Here is an 18,018-nt window from a genome sequence, read left to right as displayed (position 1 = left end):
TGTCTGCGGAGCAACTGAACACGTTTCGTTTTGCGAATGTTACAAAATATAAAAAGATATGTGTATTGAAATTATTTTGAATTTATTTAAATATGTATTTTTAAAATTACTTACACCAAAAAACTTGTTTTTAATTTTAAAAACAAATTTTATCTACATGCATTGATTTTATTTTATTTTCAGTTATATTGTTGTATTACAATGGACATCGATTCCTGTTTAAAATTTAATTCTTCTAACATTATTTAATAATTCAAAATATTTTATGATTTATTTATATATTATGGAAAAGATATTTATTATTGCGATATAAAATATGTTTTGCAAAATTTAATTGCCTATAATTTATCTATTACAAATATTGAAACAGCATAAATTGTAACACGCATCTTATTGTCAAAAACATCTGAAATTGTCATTCCACTACGACATATGTATATAGTTTTGTTTGTAATTTTATAGATATTTATAAGTTATTGTGGGTTTTTATAAAGTGTGTGGTGTATTAGCGGTATTAATTAAAATGATTGGTGGCGTGCGTCTTAAGGTATCGTATACGCACGAAAGGACATGTTTCGCTTATATCAGTCCAAAGTACAGCACAAACAACCAACAGGTACTATGTTTGATAATCTTCTCAAAATTGATAACAAATGTCGTTGACCTCTACAGGTTTTTGGTTTATTTATTGTCACGAATTTGAATGTTGTTCAAGAATTTATAAGTGAAGATGCATAGATATTTCTTCAGCATGTAATTTTTAAGAAAATTGTTGTGGATTTTTGTGTAATTTATAGTTAAAACTAAATTCAATTGGTTAATCGTATTATATTTAAAACCAGATAAATTGATAATTTTTTTGGTTCATATATGTTAATTTTATAATTTATTGCACATAATCTTCCAAGTACACAATATAGATAACAAAAATTAAAAAAAAAACTTTATAATTTAGTAATTTAAATAAAAATAAAATTAATGTTTATTCATTTCTTTTATAGTACTCAAAAATACTACATTATTCTTTATACTGTGTTATAAATGGTCAATTATAAATAATAGAATATTTGAATAGAAACATGTATATGTATATGTATATTTTGTTAATTTTAAATGTGAGTTGTAACAAATAAAATGAACAAAAATTAACAAACATACATATTATAATTTCAGACACAGTGTGTTCAAGTGTTGGTTAAAGAGAAGCAGATATTTCTGTGGGTTGTTTACAATAGCAACATACCAGAGGGTTACATAGCATGCAACCCTATATATTGCCGACTGGTGGGGCTTGATGAAAGCAGTGAAGTTTTTGTAACACCAAACAATGACCTTAAAGTCCTTGATGAGTTGTATATTGATACAGAGAGTCCTGATGATCAGGAAATCTTGGTAAGATTGGCTTAATTAAAACTTTTATAAATACAGAATGATTGGTATTAGATATTGTAAGAGATTTAAAGAGTAAATGTATAGCACATTTGCTGTCAATTGGTACATGCTATCCAATAAAATAGCTTCAGAACTAATAAATAATATAATGATAATATAGTAAGAAATTTTTTTCATATTTTGAATTACTACATATTAAATATAGTTATTAATGTTTTAATAGTAAAATTTAATTATGAATGTTTAAATTGTGTAAAGTTAAGTCTTCTTTACAGAGTTAGTCTCTGCAGACTGCTCAGGAAGAAGTAAATAGCCTGTCATAACAATAAAAAAAAACATTTTTCAGATATTTACAAGATTGATTGGAAATAAGCTTTTTGCTGATAAATGTGCTATACATTCACTCCTTTAAAGCTTTAACACATCAAATTAATCATCCTGTAGGTCACTAAAAGGATTTGTTAATAGAGTATCATTATCATCATTTTAGCCTTAAGACATCCTCTGCTGGACATGGACATCCCCCAAAGATTTTTATGGGACTGGTATATTAATAAATAAAAATGTATAAAGCTAATTTATTAACATATTTCTTATGTTAAAAGTAAATACTTGATATGTAAGGAGAAACATGTTCCCCTCTTATAAGCAGAAATAAACAAAGGTAATAAAATAAATAACAAAATTAACAATGGTGTAAAAAATATAAAATATTGTAATTAATTGATGAACAGTGTCTGAAAAAGTCACACCTGGCATGTTCAGACGTCGCGCCGTTCTGAGATCAAGACATGAGCTTAAATCTCTGGTTGAGGCAATAGCCTTAAGACGTGTGGCCATGTCTCTATCCTCTGGCGGAATCTTATGTGGGCCTCCTACCCATTAAAACTCGCTTTGGTGGCCGTCTTCGGTACTTTTGGAGGGTCCCCTGGATTTCCTATGAAACTCTAATCTGCCTCTCAGTACTATGCCAAGACACATACCAGGGGGAAGCTGTGCCTATTGTGGCATCCTTGCTGTACTGCTGCAACACATGACCACTTTGCATCTTTTCTCAGGTTTGCATTGAGTTGACTATGAAAGCCCCCACTCTCAATGTCCGTGAACCTAGGCAAGGGACATCTTAGCCCTATTCTAGTGCATCCAGGCTGGAGGGTTGAACTGGGGATATACCTAATCGTTTACCAGATTTTTGTGTTGGATGCATGGTTTTTTAATCTATAGAATACTGAGACACAGATTCTTTTTATATATATATATATATATATGTATATGAGTGAATGCTCGATCATTATTATTTTTTAGCTTCTGTAAATAAACATTTGCATAAAATTGTATTTTTTTTTCAGGAAGACAATGCAGAGGCTTTGCAACTAAAAATATTAGATCAACTGAGACTAGTGGTGGCAAATCAGAAGGCTATTGTTTGGATATCAACTTCAATGCCCATCATTTTTACACCAAAACAAACTGGCATTATTGTAAATCACAGTAGAGTTGTTGTAAAGGTTGATGCCTTTAACACTCATCGAAGCAATCCTTACCCGATAAACTTACCAAAGGACACAGACACAAAATTTAATAATATAGGAATAATAAATAATGCTCTATTGCAACCATATTTGAACGCACCAAAAAAATTAGTTCTCCGAGCTTTGCCAATAGACAGTGATGGCAAAAGGAATCTTATTCATCCTTACATTGTGTTTGTTCATGAGGATTTGGTACATTCTAAATATAAAGAATTAACTGTAATATTAGCAACAATGGAACATATACCTTCAATAATAAAAGATAGTAATGATGAAAATGATGCCAGTGATAATGAAATAGACGGTATCTGTGTTGAAATAGTCCCTATTGACAATGTTGTATTTAGAAGTTTATCGCATGAAGTCTACAATAGCACTATACCGACGGTGCTTATTCCAAAAGCTTTAAATGCAATAATAAACATAGAAAATGGAGTAAAGATTATATTTAATATAATAGGTGATAAAGTACAACATCCAGATCATATAGATATAGTGACATATTCAATTAAAACTCAAACAGAAGTTGATGTGATCGAGAGGTTCAAGAAATGTGTAGTCGAAAACACACATTCGGGTAAAAAATTTCTAATCAATCACAATATGATTAAGCAGAATACGCAAATATCATCAGGTTTTTTACAATTCAAACTTAAACCGGACAGTGTTAGATATACAATGCTTAATTCAGAATCATTCCGTCAATGCACGGTAGCAGCCAAGTGTCTTGCTGATTCGGATTTAACACTGCCTAAACCTGTGGTGTCTCATTTAGAATATGATTATAGAAATTATTGCAGGAATATGAAATCAGTGCAAAATTTAGTGGAGAAGATAATATTGGATTTGCAATTTGAAATTCATAGAGAAGCCAGTTTTAAAGGTGTGTCGGAGATAAAAAGCAATGTTCTTGTCACTGGTAAGTTTTACTTTTTATTATAGCATTTGGTTCTTAATAGACAGTAGACGCGGTGTGAGTTAGTCCCATACTTGGTGGATCAAGGTTGCAGAAAGTTGTTAGATGTAGGTAGCTAAAATTAGTCATAGTATAGGTCTTTGAGTGAGGCCTGTTCCTTGCAGTGGACATCTATCTACTGAAATGATGACAATGATAATGTTTAACTTCATAATGATCCCACATCTGGAACATAAGCTGCTCTACTGATTTAAGGACTTAGGACAGTGGTGACCAATCTTTTGTGTTTCGGTGCCAATATTTAAAATTCATCAAAATTTCCGTGACGTTTTATGTATCACAAAAATAATGAATAAATAGTTGTTGAATGGTATTCAAGATAAAAAACCAATTATTTACATTTAGAAATAAAACACATAAACAACCTATGTAGCACTTATGTACTGACTTATTGTGATATGTAGAACCACAAGGTTTAAAATCTTAAAATTTTGTAGAAATTTTTCCACCGAGGAGGTAGAGTAGGTTCCCGAAACAGAACAGAGTACAACTAGTCAATTGAATGTGTATTAAATTACAAATTCATTTTTACTTCATAATTTTTGATTACAGAATTTAATTTTAAATTATTATTTACGTAAATAATAATTATGTTATTAAAAACTAACTCCACTAGTTATGAGATCAAAAATTTTTAATTATAAAACAATTTTTTATTTATACATTTATTCATATTTCCAAAATAATACAGTTTTGTTTCTTTTTTTGCAGGTTTAAGTGGAACAGGTAAATCGTCATTATGCCATATAGTTCAGAAAGATTTAACAGTGTGGTCCCATATTCTGCACTGTCGATCACTAAAAGGCCGTAAGGATATTCCTGAAGTCCTGGGCAAGGCTATACTGATGTGTCAGGAACATAGTCCGGCTGTTCTTATCTGTGATGATTTGGATGCCCTGGTGCCATCTAACATTGAAGGTGCTTCTCCACAAGACATTGCTTATTACCAGAGGTAATTGTTTTTATTTCCTGTTACATGTGATATCATCTTTCTTTTTTACAATGATGTATATCACCTATAAAGGAACACATAACTAACTCTTTACTGTACTTATAACTTATGTATGCTGCTTGTGTACTTAGATAAATAAATAAATGTATTTCACTTATTTGCCAGTGTTAGTAATTAAGTTTCAGGAAGACATTTTTAAACTTTTTTAGTTGTGCATATTACATCTTTTAGATTTTAAATCTTAATATAGCTAGCAATGTGTTTTATTGTAGTTGTTATGTAATTGATTGAACTAATGAGGAATTACTTGAAGATGTGAGTGAATTTTTATAATTATTTTTTTCAGATTGGCAGTTGTGATCAAGCACCTTCTTCAGACATGCGCAGGAGTATGCGTCTTGATGACGTCACTGACGATGAAGTCTCTGCATCCTATCTTGCGGCAGTTCAACGGGAAGCCGCTGTTCACTGCGCATTTTGACATACCGGAGTTGGATCAGGTAAATTTTTTTTACAAGCAGTCTTTTTATGTATGGGATGGTTGGTTAAAGACATAAGACAAAATACTTATTATACATTTTCAACATTGGAACTTTTAGGAGAATTATAAGCCAAGGATTCTAGTCATTTAAATATTCGTTTATTGAATAATAAGTTTTATTGACAATTTATTTTTAATATGCGTTTTGAATTTTGTTGAATGAATGTATTGCTCGTTTGACAACTTACGATCATCCTGTATATCACTCTGAAATATGTTACATTAATTTTATATCAATAAAATTAGAATGTGAGGATATTATACACAGATCACCTTTAAAATGTATGTAAACTGTATTAAATAAATGATTTTAATTAAAATACGTAATTAGTTCCACATATAATATTAAATGCGTCATTTATGACGTCACATGAGGTTTTTTTTATGGTTCCCGCTGTGGGGGGCTTCTCGTACCCCTATCTTTGTGAAGGACAGGGTCGTTTTATTTAATTTTTTTCACATTACTTTTATTTGCGCATCTTATAATCTTTCGTTCTTCATGTTTCTTTCTCTTTTATTCGATATCATTCATTCCTCAGTTTTACATTTCTTTATTTTATATTAAACATTTTGTTCTATATACATTCCATTTTTATTTTGCTTTATTTGTTATTTGATTGTTTACACTTATTCTTATTTTTAACTTTCATTTCTACTGATTGATTTTTCTGAAATTTTCCTGCAAACTTCGAGGGATATTTGTCTCTTTTTTTTCTCCTTTAGTAGCGAGGCCATTAACTCCTCGCAGACCTTCATGTCTAACCGGCATTCGGAATCGACGTCACATGAGTAAAGTTTTGAATTTTATATAGGAATAGAAAATTTTATCGGATCGAAATAAATATTGGTTTATGTTTCAAATTCAGGAGGAAAGAGTGGAGATGTTTAAACATCTGTTGAACGATAAAATACGTTCGTCTTTCGAAGTGAACGACGATGACATAATAAAGATGGCGATGGACACGGCCGGAGGTACCGTGAGGGACGTCTGTGATTACCTGAACAAGAGGATATTCAAGGCCGTTAAGAGGAAGAGTAAGTGAAAAGAATTTGAAATTTTAAATCTGAGGTAATGTAAATATTAAAAAAAAAAGTTGTCTAGAAACTTTTTCCACTGCTATTTGGCAGTGAACTGGGAAATATTGATGTTTTTCTTGTATATCTTAGTACATCCCTGAAAGACATTTATGTATTCTCGATATTGCTTGGCAGAAAATTGAAACATGGCGATGTATACTCATTTTTATTTGGCAGTAAATTGAAACACAGTTATGTCTTATTACTGCTCGGCAGAAAATTGGAACACGCTAATGTTTCCCTACTATTGCTTGCATAATGAAAAATAAACATTTTTTCGCACTTCAGCTTGGCAGCAATTTGAAAGACATTGATTTTTTCTCAATACTGCATGGCAGCAATCTGGTATACGTTAATGCTAAGCTACAACACATTTATATATGTCCACTGCCACTTATCAGCAATCTGGAACTCGGTCACGTTTTCCAACTACTGCTTGGCAGCAAATTGGAATACCTCAATATTTGTCCATTACTGTATGGTAGGAAGCTGCAACACATTGATCTCCGTTCACTACTATTTGTGAGTAAAATGGAACTTAATTATGTATTCCAACTACTGCTTGGCAGCAAACTGGAATACGTTGATATGTGTGAAATACTACTTGGCAACAAGCTACAATAAAATGATATATTTGTTTGCTATTACTTACCAACAAATTGGATCTCTGTTATATATTCCCACTTCTACCTGACAGGAATATGGAACACAGGTTTTCTCACCAAGTAGTAACTTGGCAGCAAACTAGATGATGGTACTAAAATACTTGAAATTAGGATTTTTTAGTTGAATTATGTAAGTGAATGCCAATTTTTTTAATATTTTAAAATTTGATTACAGAATCGAAGCCTGACGAGAAACCTAGACTAGTAGACGAGGTCCAAAAAGATGAAGAGAGAACAAATGCCTTCGATATCTGGGGTCCAGTCGGTGGTATGGCGGAGGTCAAGCAGGTGTTGACTGAGAGCATATTCTGGCCTATCATGGTAGGATTTTTTAATTTTGACGTTTTACAATTTGGCTGCGTGTTTGTGTGTGATTTTGTATAGCTTTACTGCCAGTGTCTTGAACATGGGAGTGTCAGTCAGAAGCCAAATTTCTCTTTTATTGTTTATTTGTTTCAAAACGATTCAAAAGTTATTAATTACAATATTCGCACGAAATACAAACTGTCTGTACGACAGAGATAATGCTCTACGAAGCCGAAATCAGTCAATTATCTCTTTCCAACGATCGATGTGCAATATTTATTGCAAGGTACTGTAAAGTAATTAAAAATATGCAATGCAGACATGATAGCATGTTACATCCTTAATCTGGTGAGAATATCCTGAAACAGAAAAACATCCTGTATCTAACTCACACCCAAGCCGATAAACAAGTTCTCATTAGCTAAGGCTACGGTACAAGGACAGGTCCAAGGACGCTCACCATCCACGAGGCTCAGGGTAAAATGAGCAAGCTGGTCATCGTTGTCCGTCCAACAGACACCCTGTTGGCTGTATAACAGTGTCCATCATGCAGTGGTAGCAATATCACGTCATACACGTGCGTGTATTACACGGACGAGACTCGAGATGCGATCGCAAGATTCATCGATGTGACGAATACGGCAACCGCCGCACAGACACTGGCGCACAACCTGATGATGCCAATATGGAGTAGTGATGAGGAAGTGGTCGCACGATACGTAATTTTAAAAACTAGACATTGCTAGGGCTTCGTTAAAACAGATTAAGAGACTTAGTAAACACATGTAAATACGTAGCAAAAAAAAAGTTCGGACTTTTTAAACGTAATTGTAAAAGGCACGGACGCTAATGTCTGTAGAATATAATTCTTAATATAAAATTCCTCGTTTCTTTAGTACCCAGCGTTGTTTCCGACCCAGTCGTGCGGCATCCTACTCTACGGGATGCCAGGAACTGGCAAGTCCCATGTCGGATCCTGTCTGGCGCGACTGGCCAATATGCATCTCATCACAGTGAAGGGTCCAGAGCTGCTTTCCAAGTACATCGGCCAGAGCGAGAAGGCTATACGGGACATATTTGATAAGTATGCATGAATTTAGACTTTATATGTATAAACATAAGATTCAAAATTGAAAATAAATTTAGTTCCGAACACCATGTATAAAGACACTCTGAAATATGTATTGTTTTATTGAAACACGACAGGTCAATAGCTTCTGGAAGTACAAAGTCTAGAGGAGCAGATAATAAATAATAATTAATTTTAATAAGTAGTAATACAAACTTTGAAAATGCTTTTTCTTACTATAATATCATTATGTAGTTTATTTTATCTGTAATACATGGTGTGCTATATATTAATTGACAGTAAGTTGTAGTCCAATTTTAATCAACATTTTTTTTTAAATTTTTTATTCAATGATCTCCATCGTGTTTTGACGAGAATCCATATTTTGTAATACTATAATCAAAAAGTAAAGTGAATTTGTTAATATAATGAAATTGTTAGTTTTGTTGTTAATATAGATAAATTGTTTATTTATACTTCCAAAATAAATTTCATACCAAAGTAAAGTCTGATAAAACGCACTTTTGCCAACGCTTTTTTTAGTCCTCGAAACAGAATAGTCTTTTCCCGATACAGCCTTCAAAACCTTCGAATTGGTTTTTATCTCCTCAATCGTGTTAAGACGGCGTCCCTGTATTAGCTTTTCTAGTTTGTTAAATAGCCAGAATTCGCATGGAGATTAATCAGGCAAATACAGTGGTTGCGAATCGATATAAATCGATTTTTTGGCAAACAAGTCGCGAAGAACCAATGCAGTATGACATCGACCAATATAGACCTTTAAAATGGTTTCTGCTGAGCCAAATGATATTCAAACTTTTGACAAACAGACGCTTGGCAAATGTTATAAACCAGTATATTGTAACATTTTTTGTGCCATGTATCACCAGGGTTTAACTTGTGTCGAGTTCACTTTTAAATTGTCTGCCTTAACCATCAAGTTGCCCTCCTGTGGGGCGTTGTCTCCTCGTTGAAAAACACTGTTATATACAGTCCTAGTAAAAAAATTACCCACCTTCCTTACTTTTTGATCACAATGTAGCGAAATAATGACAGTTGTCAAAATGCTTTCGCTTATCTGTCAATCCATCGGTGTACGCATGCGCAAAAACCAAGGACGCGCGGCGTATGATTTGTAGGCGGTTGTCAAAACCGCGTCTCACGCCGAAATATAAAAATGGCGAACGGCGTCTAGTGACATGTGTTATTGTTTGTGAATTTGTATTAAATATTTAGTGCTGTGATGGAATATGGAATTAAATATTATCCTATATCAATTTTGAATTAATGTTTAATATGTACAAATGAGTGGTGAAAGTTTTATGTAAAAATTATTTCATTCGCATGACAAATAATTTATTTGGTTGGTGTCTGAAGTTATAGGCGGATGGCTTTTAAAATAAACTGTGTCGATCTTTCATCCGAGTGTTTTAATTTTTGTTCTCCAGCTCGTTAGGTCTCTAACTATGCCTACCTAACATGTTAAACTCCATCCACAACAGACGAAATCATCATGTTTTTAATTTTATTGCAGGGCAGAGATGAAACGTCCTTGCATTCTTTTCTTCGACGAATTCGACAGCCTCGCGCCCAAGTAAGTCCAATATTGTAAGTACAACTTGTTTGTACGTATTGTTAATATTAATAATATGCTTTTCAGTTAAAAAAGTTAGGTAAAGTCGTCTGTTTGTGACAGGCGGGGTCACGACTCGACGGGTGTGACGGATCGCGTGGTGAACCAACTGCTGGCGCGAATGGATGGAGCGGAGGGCGGAGCTCGAGGTGCTGTGCTCGCCGCCACCTCGCGCCCTGACCTTGTGGATCCGGCGCTGCTTAGACCCGGTCGTCTCCAGCGCCATGTCTACTGCCCGCCCCCCACTAAGGTAACACAAGAAACGCCTCAGCATTCAGTGGAGTAACCACGCTGATAGCGAATTCATAGCGAGTTACATATTTGTTCAAATATCTCAAAATTATTGAAATGTCACTACAATTACGAAAGTCCAAAAGACGTAATTTAGCATACCATGAATTCGCCATGCTTGTACCGGTTTCATTGCGTGTTGGTCTAGATACTCGGGGCTGAACGGGATCGGCAGAGGACAGATCCCGCTCGGAGACGACGCCGTTAGTGCAGGGACGCGTCTTGCGACGGCCCTCCAGTGAATGGTGCTCCCCTACCATAAACGAGGCCTTCGAAGTTGCGGTAGTTTAGGGAGGGGGCCCTAAACTTTCACTAGCTTCGGCGACTTTGAGGCGGACGATGGTTTGACGTGGTCTCGAACCATCGTGATAGCACCACAAGATACTCGGGGCTAACGACCCGCGTAGGGTTCACTTTCAACAACCAGATCCTTCTCCCTTCCTTCTATTTTTAACTGATGGACGCCTACTCCAAGGCATAGGTCTTTCCCAAAGACCGGTACCGCGCTGCCCTCATCCAGCGACTTCGCGTGACCATGGAGGAGTGGGCTTGCAGTGGACGTCTAGCCGCTGAGATGATGATGATAGGAACAAAAAGTGATATATGCTGGGATACCACAGCGAGAGTGCCAGCGTAGCTGAACCGCCTCCAAGTCCTGTATGGCAACATTTTCTAAGGTAGGAATTTAATGTTGTAGGAGTTTCACATAACTCAGTTTTTCTTCTAAAGAAACCTTCGCTTGGACCACATGATACCTTTCTACCATATCATTAAAACTCGACAAAAATATTAAGGTTAAATGTTACTATGGAACCACCATTTCCCAGGTGCAAAACATGTTGGTATGAGGAATAAATTGGTCCCATAGATTCTTCTTTTAACACCTGGAAACGCCTTGACAACTAATGGTGCATATCAACCTTAAAAACTGAATGCTGTATGTTGAATAAAGGAAGATATTGTGTAGGATGAAAGAAAGGGAGTGAAAATTGGAAAGTATATGTCTCTATCCTTAAAACAAGATAAAAAAACATAAAAACTCCTTGGTACCAACAGGATGACCGCTACGAGATCCTGCAGACGCTCGCGGAGGATGTCGCCATAGACGCGCAAGTGGACCTTCAGGACCTGGCAGCGAGGACCGAAGACTTCTCGCCCGCCGATCTTAAGTCCCTCCTCATCACGGCGCAGCTGGGAAGGCTAGAGCAACAACTGGTATTATTTACCATCATTTTAATACTTTAATGTCAAATAAGAACAAGTCTTGTGGAAAGATTCTAGTTTATTCCGTGAGTGTCATAGATAGTCAAGTATCATACGCTTTAGTAATATGTGGAATATTTTAGTGTGGTAGAATTCTGAATTGTTTAGTTTTTGGTAATCTTGGATATTGAATTAAATGTCTATGTGACTGTAAGAGGATATCTTGTAGTTTCGCTGCAAGATCGAATTAAAAATGAGGTGGTACGAATAAGAAATAAGGTCACCGACATATCTTGAAGAACTGGTTTTATGAAGAAAAATTCACGAGTGGCAACCACGAGTTGGTAGACCCGGCGTCGGTCCCCCACGTGGTGGAAGTGCTTCGTCAAGTTGAGCTGGACACGGTTCTGGTCCAAGTGTTCACAAAGCACGGGGGATTCTGCAAGTCTCTCGTGTATCTGTGATCCGGATGTGGACCGGACCGTTGTGCACCTGATCACCGGCTGTCCTGTATTGGACGCGGTAAGACCAGAATACCGGCCTCGGTAAGCTGTGAGAATCGTCCATCGAAACGATCTAAGAGCTTGCCTCTAAGCAGCTCTAGCCGATGCTCCCGCGAAGCCTTTGAACTTCACTACTTTAAAAGATGTCTTGGACTAGGTGTAGTGTCAGTCTAAAAAATAGAGCCTTAGGTATACAAAAGGGAAATGTATATATTTTCATACATGTATTAATTAGAAGCAACAATAATTATTTAAATATTTTTGTTGTGATTTCATTGTACATATTGTTTACCAACGTGGTGCCTACGCCCCAAAGTGGGGAGGCTATTAAAATATTAAGGGGGCAATTCGAAGATTGACTCGTGTTTAACCCCTTTATGTTGGTATAAAAACATGTGCGTAGAAATTTTAAAAAGGCTTAGGTGGGGATGCAGTGCTTTTTTCTGTGAGTATTATATAGCTCATGTCAAAGGGCTTGTTTATTACTGACAGAAACAGACGATGTTATATACACAATTTAAAAAAAAAAAACATTTAAAAAACTTAATAACTGAATATATTTTTAAGGTGAAAGGGGAGGAGAAGAATATGGAGTCTGTAATAGTGTACCAGGAAGATCTGGAGATAGCGCTGAAGGAGACGAAGCCTTCGTTGTCGAAGGAGCAGAGACTATTCTATGACACTGTGTATGTACCTTGAATTATTGTACGACTGAAGGGACAAATCATTATATGGATATATCTTTGTATAATTTAAAATTTTATTGAAATAATAAAATGCGTGATTCATGGCGGATGTTACTGAAGGTTTCTGGACTGAAAAATTCCAGAGATTATATATTTATTTGTTGGTATGTCAAGAAAAACTTTATAAAACCGTTTCAAGATTAAATGTAATAAATAAATCGATGCAAAAGCTGGAATAGAATCATATTGTTATCATCTTCTACCGTCTGTCAAACCCTAGTCTCATATGTCAATTGTCAACGGTCATTACTGTCATCTAAATTTCAAGGGAACAGTACAAGCCTATGTATTTATTTATATATCCATTTTACAAATTCTATAATGTTATCTATATTAATACTATACTTATAATGATTGCATAAATAGTTACTTACAAAAATATACTTAATAAGGATAATATTATATACATAAATATATGTCAGAACTCCGTAGTTTCGGTCGGCGTTGACAGATGGGGCTAGTTGTTGTTAAACGTATAAAAGCGGCACCGGGCGGTAGAATAGACATTTTGAAACGCTTCATTTTAATTAGATGAGTGATAACATGTCGGTATACTCAGTTTTGTTTTTAAAATCTGTCAATTTCACAGATAAAAAAATGTATTTCTAATCTTATATATTTTATCTGCACATTTTGAGTTCTTGAGAGGCAATGCGTATTTTAATCCGATTTTGTATGTAAAATCTTTTTAAGTACAGAAATTTGTTCTTTACGCGACTTTGTATATCAAAATTGTACTTTAATAATACGTAACAAGATTTTGTGTTGTGTTTAAACATTTAAAGAATCTACTTTCACTACATGATAGCAAGGCCATACTTTTTGTTTGTTATTCCCCGAGTTCATACAGTGTTTTTTATAGGTATAGAAGATTCCGCGGGGAGTCCCTTTCGTCGGAACACCGGCAGCTTTCGAAGGAAATGCAGAAACAACGCGTCACATTAGCTTAAATTACATGAGGCGAAGCACTGTTGCAGTATCAAAATCTACTGTTAAACATCGGCATAATAGCGACGTCTTAACTAGAATTATAAATGCGCTTATTCAATATCACCAAGTTAATTCCATATCAACGCGATGAATATACGAGGTCGTGAGGATATGTGAATTTTTTATTAGTAAAACATGCCAACACTGCATTTAAAGGCTCGAAGATTTATAGAATACAAAATGGTTTTGCTAAAATATGCTTTAAATCACACTTTTTTCACCTAATAAAGACGATATATAAAGACCAAATAATTATAAGCAATAAAACATATGTATATATAAACATTTTATTTAATACTCTATATAACCTAAAAATTGGGACAAATGGCAATTTCTTGCCAATTTTTAGGTTATTGTGTAAAAAACGTGATTAGAACCAAAAAAATAATTATTTTAATTGAAAATTAGCTTAAATATTCCATTTGTAACAGATTTATATGTCATATATAATCTGTAATATATATACAACAATAAAGAGATGCATCATGAAATGAAATTAATTCAATTCAAATGTCTTTTTAAGATAGTTTCGATGTGAAAATATTTATTTTATTAATTTAATATGAAAATAAATGAACTAAATTCTGTAATATAAATTTATTTACATTCATAAACATGTGAAATGACGCCTTGTGTAAATCTGTTTTTGTTTTTCGCCATAACATTTTTTGACAGTTCATCTGGCTTCGTTACGCTACTTCGCGGGCACTGGATTAAAGGTTTAAAGTTCTTAATATTTACGCTAATATTGTCTTTTATTTATAAAGTTTGTTTAAATAATAAACACATACAACACATTAATGTATATGTATATAAAAATAAAAGAACATATGAATATATTGTTGTTGAATTTTGACGTTTCTTAAATTTCCTTTGCAAGTTGTTTTAATACATTACTTTCAAATAATAATTCCACTTCTTATATTTTATATCTCTTATTTGTCTATGGTACACTTAAAAGTAAATTTTAAGTGAAGTCAATTATTATTTTTTGTTTATAACACGTCCACGTATTCATATATAACATTGTTACGTAATTTTATCATAGAGTCGGTGTTAAGGATAATTCATTTTGTATATTTTGAGCTATTTTTATAACTGTGATAGAGATTTTGTTAAATAAATTGACACAAATTTATTTAGTTTCATTTATAACCTCTGATCAAACAGGAGTGATTGATGAATAAATGTCAAAAGTATATTTTAAAATAGACACATCTCTGGGATTTTAGAGTGTAAATATAGTATTTATTATTAATATAGAAATTAGAATTTTGGCGGCTTTAATCAAATAGAAAAATCCAGAAAATGCACAATTTATATGAAAGGTTGGTAATAACAAGCTAAGGATGTGTTTACACAGTGGAAAGTCAGTTTACATCTGACATTTGCACGGTACAGACGCGTTCTCTATTCTGTATATTTTTGCTGTTTACTCTACGACTTTTTACGTTCTCCAAAAGATGCATTGATTTTATTTTGGTAAAAGTAAATCTAATAATGAAAAAAAAAATGGTTAGATTAAAAAGGAAAAATGTATTATTACTTTTGAATCTTTAAATAGTAAAAAGTAAGGCTTGTGTAATCTTAAAATATCTTGTAATAATGGTGACATATAGATAATTGCGTATATATACTGTAGTCGAATTCTTGTTGGTTGAAAAGGACTCAGTAAAATAATAAAAGGAGTGATACATGTATCATCATATCATGTATGTAAGTGAAAGCAAAGTCAAAATAACTATAATACATGAGATCATTCCAATCACTTATAATCGTCAGCTTAAAATTAACTTTACCTTCGTAAAGACCACCTGCTGAGATGAACTAGCAAACTAAAGCAATAACAAAAACTAATAAAATACTACATTAATGCGTAGCAAAAACAAAATTTTGCCACGGTGTACCCTATCCAAAAATTATTGGGTTCAGTAACAATAACTAACGGTATGATATTATAGTGCAAAACATTTTTTACTACATATTAAAATGAATAACGTCTTGTCTTGAGTATTATTAACATGCGCAGCTTAACCTATAGTGCAGGGTGTGCAATGCACACGGGCGCCGCCTGAGACGGCACAGAGCATCGTCTTGAACCATCACGGTACAACAATGATATGACAGAAGCGGCCACCCAGCGCGGTGGCGGCAGTTATCAGACGCGAACGCCCTATGGGAGGCTTCTTCTTCGAACATTTTGTTTCTACTCGAAAGAAACCTTATTACGTATTTAAAGTTTAGAAGCGGCCAGACAGCGCGCTATACATACTTATAAAATAGCTTGTTGGAATATGACAAAACTTTCTTGTTACGACGGCAAAGTTAATAGTTATAGCGGGGGGAAGGGGGGTCAGGCCAGGGCGCAAGGGTTTCATTGCACCCGAGCGCTACAAGAGTTAGTGTCGCCCGTGATTATCAAGTATATGTGGGCCAATTTATATCAGATTGGTCAGACTACACTTACGCCAATACCGCCCCTAAAGTGCTACTAAAGCTTGTTGGTTAAATTTGCAACCCGCAACAGTAGTGATGTCAACGCACTACTGCATCGCGACGGGAAGTCAACGGAGGGAGAGTGGCGCGTGAGTGGAGATCCGAGCATCGCGACAGACGTTGGATTTAGCGGGCAAGTGTACACAACTAGCGACCTCTTCGTGACTATACTGAAGCAAACGTTCGGCGGCGTCGCAATACAAAGTCGCCGTGAGCCGTCTAGGTCACCGATTTTAAACACTTAACATATCTAGCTACCTTTGTAAAGCTACCTTTTGGTTGATCATGAGATATGAAATTGATTGTTGACTATCTGAACCCAAATCAATTACGTTTTTACTATTTGTTTCTACAAACTCTGTAATGCCAAATGTTTTTGGCCTATCGTATTTCAAATTGCATATAATTTTTAAAGTTTTTCCCATCAAATAAATTATTTATTTACTTCTTTTGAAGTTTACAGGAGTATAACCAAATACCCTGTATAATTATGTTTAATGAATAAAGATGATTTAGTTTATTTATAATGCATCGATGTTTTGATTAAATATATACTTCAGAGCAGCGAGTCTACATTCCAATAATTCAAGATCCGATACAAAGTTAGCGGTGAAGTTTCGATTAATTTTCCGATACAGGCACGACGGTGCCTAATTACAACAAGATACGCGGATCCCGATGAAAGTTTACCCATCGTGTAATTAGTGAAGACGTGTACAACTGAGTTATTGATGCAATATATAACGTGGAAAACTTATTAATTTTAATTCAACTAATTTATTTACTTATTATAGGTTATATGTCAAAAGTGGTAAATGTAGTTTTGACATATTATTCTCTTAGTGAACGTGAAATACAGATAATATAATAAAAAAAACATTGTTATTAATTTACATTTAAATAATATTAAGTATAATATCTATAGCAAATATTAGGGGGACCGGAAAGTAATGTCGTTTCTTTCGACACATTTCACAGAAAAACCGATCGATTTTTACCGCTCCGGCATTGGCTTGTATGGCAAAAGGTTGATGACGAAATTGAATATATTGTTGATAAGAAATAAAAACTTGTTAAAAATCCAGTCGTGTGAATTTAGCTCAAGAAAGCGACATTAATTTCCAATCATCTTAATAAATGTACAAATAAAATGGAATATCTATAAACGAGCGAAAGTAACCAATAAAACGCAGCATATTGGCAAGTAAGTGAACAGATAACGGCAGTTATGTATATATTGTATCCGATAATGAAACAAATTTGGGAGTAATACACAGAAGTAAGCTAATTTATGATATTTAAGATAAATGACAGACAGATCGGAATAACCAAGAAGCGTGGCGTATTGAAAGTGAAGGTACATATGCTGCTGTTCAACAAGCTGATAGAATCATCAAAATAATTGCGTTTTATTATATAATATAATATTTAAATAATAATAATTAAAATATAACAAAATATTACTTTTGAATTTTGAATCTCATTTTTATATGATTGTTCATTGACTTTTCGCGCCAGTATCATAAAATATTTTTTTGTAATATTAAAATGGACTGATAAAGAGAACCAAATCGCTGTGATTGCACTACATGAAGTAGATATGGTTCCAAATACCATTTTTTTAAATTCTCCATGCGTTTGGTGTT

General features: G+C 34.1%; 1 protein-coding gene across 1 annotated transcript; it reads left to right on the top strand.

Moving 5' to 3' along the window:
* The first annotated feature begins 436 nt into the window (after positions 1-436).
* On the top strand, positions 437-14,199 carry Pex1 (peroxin 1). Its single transcript, XM_068765009.1, has 13 exons — positions 437-616; positions 1,174-1,392; positions 2,742-3,843; positions 4,612-4,852; positions 5,199-5,352; positions 6,260-6,428; positions 7,311-7,456; positions 8,338-8,525; positions 10,045-10,104; positions 10,207-10,393; positions 11,491-11,649; positions 12,708-12,826; positions 13,749-14,199. The coding sequence occupies exons 1-13, from the start codon at positions 524-526 to the stop codon at positions 13,834-13,836; spliced, it is 2,925 nt and encodes a 974-aa protein (XP_068621110.1). The 5' UTR covers positions 437-523; the 3' UTR covers positions 13,837-14,199.
* Positions 14,200-18,018: the final 3,819 nt, after the last annotated feature.

The sequence above is a fragment of the Battus philenor genome, unplaced genomic scaffold, assembly GCF_028537555.1.
Source record: "Battus philenor isolate CCGP_79_NKW_IND1 unplaced genomic scaffold, ilBatPhil1.0.hap1 SCAF_2, whole genome shotgun sequence".
Taxonomy (NCBI): Eukaryota; Metazoa; Arthropoda; class Insecta; order Lepidoptera; family Papilionidae; genus Battus; species Battus philenor.
The sequence above is the reverse complement of the archived record's forward strand: the minus strand, read 5'-3'. Positions and strand labels throughout refer to the sequence as shown.